Source organism: Pollicipes pollicipes, unplaced genomic scaffold (genome assembly GCF_011947565.3).
Source record: "Pollicipes pollicipes isolate AB1234 unplaced genomic scaffold, Ppol_2.1 Scaffold_4002;HRSCAF=4701_pilon_pilon_pilon, whole genome shotgun sequence".
NCBI lineage: Eukaryota > Metazoa > Arthropoda > Thecostraca > Pollicipedomorpha > Pollicipedidae > Pollicipes > Pollicipes pollicipes.
In genome coordinates this window covers 20,858,356-20,866,768 of record NW_023596420.1, presented here as the reverse complement: position 1 = coordinate 20,866,768, position 8,413 = coordinate 20,858,356, and the positions used below count along the sequence as shown (strand labels likewise).

The following is an 8,413-nucleotide window of genomic DNA, read 5'->3' as shown; positions in this document are numbered from 1 at the left end:
AGGACTCTTCAACGTCAGATCGTAGCCAGAACTGTACATGACCTTGACAGAAGCACATTTGCATGTGTCACGTTGCATCGGTTTCGCGGACAACGGGGATGAAAAGAGAAGTGCAATACCTACAAAGCATATCAAACTTTCGCAAGGTGCGCGGTTGGGTACGCATGCCTCTGTTGCCAAGGAGCCAGTAGCGTTTCCATAGCGAATCTCCAATGTCATTATCTTCCACCAACGAGCACGCCGCGTAAGCCATAAGCCAGCCAGGCCAGTACAGAATCACGTTTGTGGCGCTCCAGTTGCTACTGGTTCTCGAATATTGTCATAGTAACCAGGTGCGCTGATCGAAGCTGGCAGGTTTGGTATATAAACGACCCTCTCGGGCCTGTTGTTGCATATTCCACTGTGGTCGGCCGCCCCTTGCGCTTCGATAACATAAACACACACAGGTCAGTCGCGGTGAATTTCTGGGAGGTTTGTAGGGTTCGGGCAATGTTCGTAATGGCTGATGATCGCTGTAACTAATTGTATACTTTAACAGCCGGCATGCGTCATTGCAACTTCCCGGTTTAACCGTACGTGTTCGGCTAGCATTTAGCATAAAGCCGGGTATCGGGTGTTAAGCCGTGGCAGCTTGGATGATTTATTATTTTTGATACATCTTTCAGTGGCCGTGTCGGTACAGCTTCGAAGCATGTTCGGCTTACCATGCATTTGCTTTTAAACTTTTGCTTTTGCTTAACCGACCTTTTCATCTGCGATCAGTAACGCAGCTTAAACGTCGGGTACTGTTATTACAACAATGGTAAGTTTATAAGGTCATTTGAACAGTACCTGCCGATATACTGAAGGTCAATATTCAGCATAAGAACTCTGAACTCATAACACCAAAAACCCAGGAGCCGAAGACGTTCCTTACTTTCGTCAGGTAGGTAGCTTTCAATAACGGCATGAGATTAGGAGTTAACTTAACCAATACATGAAGGTTTCAAGATCAGATTGAAAACGTTCTGCTTTCACTGTTATCATAAATAAAGAAACCAACCGATGCCGACAGATCTGCATGTTCTTGCAGTATGCTTGTAACTTGCGTTTGTCTCCTGTTTCAAAACCAAGGTATAGCTTGGTGAGTGTGCTGCGTTCATGAAATTGACGATCCCAATTTACACTGTCATATACACAGGTTTGTGTCGCAAATTCCAAGCGATTCTGGTTGTCGGAAGTTTCGGGGTATGAGCTGGGTGCGGATGTCTGAATTGTGGCATGAGGGGCTGCAGATTGTTTTTTTTTTTATTCCTGGATCACAACCGAAAGCCCAGACGAGTGTAATACGCCTGATGGCCGATTGCATGCATGAACGAAAAAGGTACCAAAAAACTCGGAAATTCAAATGGCCTTTGTTGGTCCTTTGTTTGGACGGAGTCTTCCGTTATCCTCTTAACTCACAGAAACGCATCAGGTAGGTCGAAGTTGTAAATTGAAGTAGTAAGCTTCAGGGCCCAAAAAACAAAAATGCATCTTTAGACTGACGTAAAATTGTTTAAGAAAGCTTTTCGTTAACCGGGATCGCGGCATCCTCCCACTCTCCCATCTGTCCAAGCAAGCTTATGATTTTACCGGCTCAACGGTCAAAAATTACCCCTGGATCATAAACCCTATCACAGGCCAGCTGGTTTTTCTTTAGCTCATTGATGACACCACTGGCTTAGTTAATGGCCACAATTTCTGCCATGTAATGTGCGTCGCATATTTTTGAAAGGGGAGCTCGCAGAACAAGGCAAGGCACACAGCCATACCGTCATCTCTGAAGGCTCGTAAAGATGTATTACCCATAACTACTGTTTTTTGTCGTTTCCTGGGTGTAAATAATAGCTTTTGGCGTCCACATATTACGGAAAGATAATCGGAAAGCACACGTCGTTTTTGATGCTCAATTGCCTGCTTTGGCACGTGTTACTCTATGGCACCTTCAACAGCTCGTGGAGAATCGGAAGTCCTCATCTTTTGTTGAATTCTGAGAAAACGTTTGGGTCCGTAAAACGCCAAGCATGTCTCACAGGTTCAAACGATATGTTGCTTTGCACAAAAGCTCAGCAATACATGGCATGTCTTTGGTGGTCGATTTGAGCTACAGCAGTGCTGCAGCACATTATCGATTAGGTTATCCAAATAGGATTACGTTAAGGAAAAGCTGCTTCCGTCACGAATGTTGATCTTTTAGAAATGAATAATTCAGGTGCACTAAAAAATGGCGTATCCTAGTGGTCATGTAAGAATGAAACGGAGCATGTAAGCGGGATAAGTTATCATTTCTTCGAGTATTACCATTGCAATTTGCGTTCCTTTATTGCAGGTTAGAATTTTTGGAAAAAGGAAGGAGAAGAGGACTTAAAGGAACAGTTGAGCAGTAAGAAAAGAAACGAAATTCGCAACATGATGAACATCAGCGAGACCGTGTCGGTGAAGCCTTCGGTCGAAAGCACATACAATAACATTTCACTCATATCCGACTTCTCAAGTAACCTGACAAAGGCCATGCCTGAGCAGATGAGCCCGCACTCCTGACTAAGGGTGGAAAAGAGTATCTTCGCTTCAGTGCTGTCGGTGTTCATCCTGGTCTGCTCAGCACCACAGGTGGCCGTGATCTGGCGTAACACCAGCCTACACCGCGCCTCCTACTATTACGTCATGGTGCTCTGTCTGCTGGACTGCGTGCTCGGCGGCAGCATCTTCGCTTTGGTGACTGTCGTTTTGGTCCTGTACATCATCCTGGGTGGCGTACCGGCCTTTGTGTGCTGCGCCTTCGACGTCTTCATGAACGGCAGCATGAACGCCGTCAACCTGCTGATGCTTGCGTTGAGCCGGGACCGTTACCTGTCCGTGTCTGACCCGTTGAAGAACTCCTTGCGGTCCACCACCTCCACGGTGTGGCGTCATCTGAAGATCTCCCTCGTCTACGGCGCCGCACATGGAGCTGTCTTCACCACGGCGCGGGCGTATTATAGCGACCTGACGGCAACCCTACAGACCTGCGATACATTTGACTGGCTGTTAAAGCCAGAGTTCCGAGCTGTTGCTGTCGTCACCGTGGCCAGCAACATCTTTCTCGACGCTGTCACGATGGTCTACAACGGCAAGGTCTTGTATCACGCATGGAAGGTAACCTTGGGGCATTGTAAATTGTCATGACCCGTGAGTCCATTGTGCTTCGCTTCTGTCAGCCTGCTCTTTGCAATTTAAGCCTTACCTAAGGTCCAAAAAACCGCTTAAATCATCCTGAATAGTCAAATATACTAGAAAGCTACAGCCGCTGGTCGTTAAAGACTACATCAATAACATGCGTACAAGGCATTAAATGATGAAACCGATTTTTTCATCTTCCTCTTTAAAGAGCTGTTCAGAATACCAGCCGGAAGATGGGAAAAGAAAGCATGCTCTATGTGGACCGGCGAAAGGCGTCAAACGCAAGACGCGTTCAGAAAAAAACATGACGTAGGCAAATTTATAGCTTATAGCCTGGAGCTATCGACGCATGTCGGATACGCTGAAAAAAATAACGTTAAGTGCAGGTGTGAAAGGTCACTAGGCTCAAACATTTCAAGATACGGATTATGACCGTTTTTGGAGACGTCACGTAGGAACCTGCCCACTTCGATAAAAACAAAATTATGCTATGGAACGTGATATGGACAAATGCCTGAGACTGATATCTTCGTCATCCGAGAACCGTATTTTCTCGCTTCCATTGTGGCACTTTCTTTTTAAACCATAAGGGTATAAGAAGCTCCCAAATGGAAAAGCTGGCCCAGCTGGCAGCGTCCCTGCTAATGAGTCAAGTTTAAAACACTGCTGTTAGCGCATTGTCATCCTCAGTAACTTTGTTGGCACTCTTGGGATTACACTGTTATGTGTGCATGTGCAATGTTTATGCTATTGTCCGTTTTCCATGGAAATTCCTGCCCAATGTCGTTTGAATACTGTACATAGGCGTAGGAAGGTTTCAAGAAGTGGCGGTGGGGGGGGGGGGGCAAGCTCAAGGTGTATTCAGGAGCGTTTTCTCTGGAAGCGAGCCCGATGACCGGCGGGGAGGGGGGGATGGAGGTTGTTGTCGCTCTTTATTCAGATGTCATGGCTGCTATGCTAGATATTCATCGAGAGCTGTTTATCAGTGGTACACAATTTTGCCTATTCGACTCATCTGTCATTTGGCAATAAGGCTTTCCAACTTCCCTAGATTGTTCGTCCATTTTGACATGGTCTTTCCTGGGGAGGAGAAATTCCACGAGCGCGTAGGCATTTGGGGTCATCAAGGAAGCATCTGCCTCCACAGTGTAGATGCCAAAATACGGCCTGGATATAGGCTGGTGACAATTTTGAAAGTGGATCGCTGGCTCACAGTGCGACAGATTTTTCATGCGCCTTTATTTCACTGGCTGCTTTTCAGGAGATACGACTTGTCGCAGCATTTTAGGCGCAAACAAATTCTTGGGCTTAAAACTGCTAGAAACAATGCGACAAAAGCCATGAAACTGGAGATTTTCTTATAAGAATCAAGGTACATAATAATACCAATCTGTCATATGTTCCTTATCTGGGCCCTGACCCTCTCCGCCGTCGGTGGGCACCGCCTTGGCCCAGATGTGTCCCGCATAACTGACTGCGAACTGATCGTATGGCTGCTTTGTTGCATACTTTTGAACCAGCGTTACTACTACATGGTATATGAAACACCTATTGAACGCCCGCGACAGCATCTTTTTCCGAATGATCGTCCCTCACACCACACCATCGCCAAAATAGCCTTTGGGAAGCTATCTGTATTAGGTATGAATTAGCCCAACGGACACCTCATTGCCCATCATGCAACGTATGCGAGTTGATCTGCTTTTGTGTGTAGGCAGGGGCGCAGCCAGAGCCTTGCCAAGGGTGAACACAAGGTTGACAAAACCCATCTTATGGTGATCCCCCCCCCAAAAAAATCCGGGATATGGCTCACTTGTTAACAAGTGACACAGTTTCTTCTTCGTTTTATTGTTATTTTTGCCTCGTAACCAGAACAAAAACCAGGAGCTACCGTGACTTTAGTTCTGTCTGCATTTTGAGGTCAATAAATAAACTGCAGAAATCAGGCGTTGAACTCCAGCATGAAAGGAATCACCGGCGCTCTTAATTTACATGGTTAGCTGGCTCTCCCTAAACCGATAGAATTCAGAAGCTTTGTCAATTTTTTATCTGGTTTCTACAGACATTGAGGTCATCGAGAAGGTAGACTGTAGATCGATATGTTTGATCCAAATTTGAAGATGAAAATCTGATTGCAGATCGAGTGGTCAAAATATGTGTCACATGGCCATGTTTGTCCGAAAATGTTGACCATTGAGTCAGAATCGATTAGTGATACAATTCAGGTAACGTGTTTTTTTACATACGCGCTCGCAAATCTTAGCAACAAAAATCTCGACACCAGGCGTTGCAGTATCCATAGTCCGTGGAGCGTTACTCCAGTAGCTAATATTTAGTCGTCGCCCACCGTTGGATGAAAATGATGACGCTTCTGAATTGATTATCTTGAACACTTTAATCGACTAGGAATACAAGTTATGTGACGTAATTTTGAGCATGCGCACCCGAAAATCAGAAACACATGCCTCGACCCCAGGCGTTGCAGTCTCCGTAGGCCGCGCAGCGTCGGCCTAGCAGCTAGTATTAAGTTGTGGCCAACGGGCATACGAAAATGACGACGTTTTTGAAACAGTATCCTCGGACGCTTCATGCAGCAGATCTTACATGTATAAGGCAGTCTGAGCGCATATTTCACGTGTGCAATTTTTAGACCGATGAAAAGAACGGATTGGCCCTTAAAGCACCCCGAAGTGGAGCTGGAATCTGTTGATTGAACTGAAAGAATGAACGCAAAAACTTTATTTTTCGTGTTTTCGCAGCTATTTATCTGTCCAGAAGACGGCGTCCGCCGTCTGATGGCACTTGCAGTGGCCGAAACTTTTGGATTTTACGGAAGTTGCAACCCAGGCTATCCTTGCCCTTGCTCTTGAAGTCGCGGGCGGGCATGTTCAAGTCTTTTGACGTAATTTGTTTCAATACTACATTCTGAAACAATGAACGTTCTCAGGCAAACATAACACGAGCTTTCTCGTTTTTTTTTAAAATCATTTCAACCCGCGCTGTTCAACAATAATGAGAGCCCCACTCTATTCAAATAATGAGACGTCATATTTCCCTCCGGGCAAGGGGGCTCTTGAGTAGAACACCAGGGGTACACCACAGTCTCCGGTCAAGGGCTGAAGTGCCATTCCGGTCTATCGTGTAGTGTCTTCTGGCTATCATTCCGGTGGCACGGGTCGGGATCTCCTGGTCGATCCGGAGTCCATCGGAAGGATAAATCAAATCACACTGTCCCCACCCCTGACACGGGGGCTTTCTGACCCGCGCAGTTAGCCCCGGATCAGCACAGGGGCCCTCATTGACGCAACATCATCCCCGATGAGCGCAGGCAGTCCGATAGTTGTCACATAGACTCCAGTTCCGTGTTTCTGTGTTCTTCAGATATATTCAATTCTCTCTGGCTGTAGGTTGTAGATGAAATGGGGTTCCTAACTTGTATTAACATGGCTTACCCACGTTCATCTTAAAATGTTGAAGACCCCGTCAGAGCTGATTGCTGGTAAGAAAACTATGTAATATGGTGTTGAACATGCGTGCTCGCGAGTGATAGCAACAACAGCCTCGACGACCGGCGTTGCAGTCTCCAGGCCGTGCGGCGCCGGCTTTGTGGCTGTAGCACTAAGCAATGGCCAATGAGCAAACAAAAAAGATGACTCGTCTTAAAGGAGATGCCTGGTGAACTAGCTAAATCAGCGTGCATGTTTAATGTAGCGCAAAAGTAAGCCAAGTGCAAACTTCATCTGAGAAGTGGGGGGGGGGGGGGGGCAGTTAACATTGCTGCCCCGCACCTTGAAAAGTTGGGGGCCATGGGCCCCCTTCCCCCCCCCCCCCCCTGTTCCTACGCCCATGATACTGTACACTCTTCTCTAAATGACTTCGAAAGCCAGTTTGTAAGTCAGGAATCGTGCAATGCTTCGCATATCTAACGCGGTGCTATTCCTTCCAGCTTAAGAAAACTCGGGTGCAGGAGCTCGGGCAGCACAACATAAATGAAGCGGCGAAGAGGAGACAAAACATGAAAATGTTTATATTCACTTTCAAGCTGGCTTGTCTTTTCCTTGGCTGCTCCCTTCCATACAAATTTGCGCTCCTGGCGCATGGACTGGGTCTCGCTGTGCCCTTAATTGTCTTGCATCTCCTTGGGATTGTTCGGAGCATGTTCCACATCATTGACGGCTGGACCTTCTGTGCTAATGAGGAGTTGTGGCAGGCCCTAAAGCAATGCTCTCTGTTTGTCAGGAATAGGCGCTGATGGGCATGTCGCCGAAGAAGAGGTGGTTTATGGATATCACGTTGTGGCTTTGTGCAAAAAATAGACGGCACGCACATGACGCACTGAACCAGACGGTCCATATGTGCACAGAACCGCGGCATCTCCTGCACACCCCTAGGATTAAGGTACATGTCTGTTTAATCGATAACTGTGAAGACGGGATGTTGCCAATATTTGTACAGTGCATTGTATGCATGCACCTTAATGCATTGCCAATGCTTGTGCAGACAACGGAAACGGTCGTGTTATGTTAAGGCGGTGGAATGGATAGATGTGTATGTGTGTGTGTCGTGTATGGCACATCGAATGACAGGTAATGACGCATTTTGTTCAATTATCAATGACTGGACTGTTCACGGAAGAAAATCAAAATCATCGCACTGTGTTAAGCCTTGCAGTTTCTCTCGTTTTAGGCGTGACGTTCTGTTCATAAACTTCACCATTATATGCGTGTAACGACTTCACCATTACATGCTGTAAGCTTTATCTACGGCTGGGAAATAAAGTACCACTCATGGTGTGGAGTTTTGATCTGAAAAAGTCATCTTAAAGTTGATTTGGTGCAGGTCACAGCCCGGCCGTTCTTAAGGCCTAAACCCTTCTAGTTTCTGAGCTGCACGGCTGTGAAGATGTGTGGGCTATTTCGGGGAGACTATTTCAAGACCATCCAGGCATCCATAACGCCGTAATGACGTCATTTAAGACCTGCCGCTCCATTAACCATGCGGTGATCAAGACTAAGAAAACGGTAACTCGCGAGTCCTTGACACCTGGCGTTGGTGAGCACAGTTTGCAAATATGACGACTATCAAGTGATTCGCGATCAATTATATGGAAGGTGCCACGACATTATCAAACAATGACGTATTGACGAGCATATTTACCAAACGGAGAAATTGTGTTGTTTAGACCAGTTTTTGAGACAGAAAAGTATACGAATAGCTATAAGTGAGTTTATTT

General features: G+C 46.3%; 1 protein-coding gene across 1 annotated transcript; it reads left to right on the top strand.

Annotated features, from left to right (window-relative positions):
* The first annotated feature begins 400 nt into the window (after positions 1–400).
* LOC119093905 (uncharacterized) lies at positions 401–7,953 on the top strand. Its single transcript, XM_037216917.1, has 3 exons — positions 401–446; positions 2,351–3,156; positions 7,127–7,953. Exons 2-3 carry the CDS (start codon positions 2,686–2,688, stop codon positions 7,430–7,432), a joined length of 777 nt encoding a protein of 258 aa, XP_037072812.1. The 5' UTR covers positions 401–446; positions 2,351–2,685; the 3' UTR covers positions 7,433–7,953.
* The last annotated feature ends 460 nt before the right edge of the window (positions 7,954–8,413 follow it).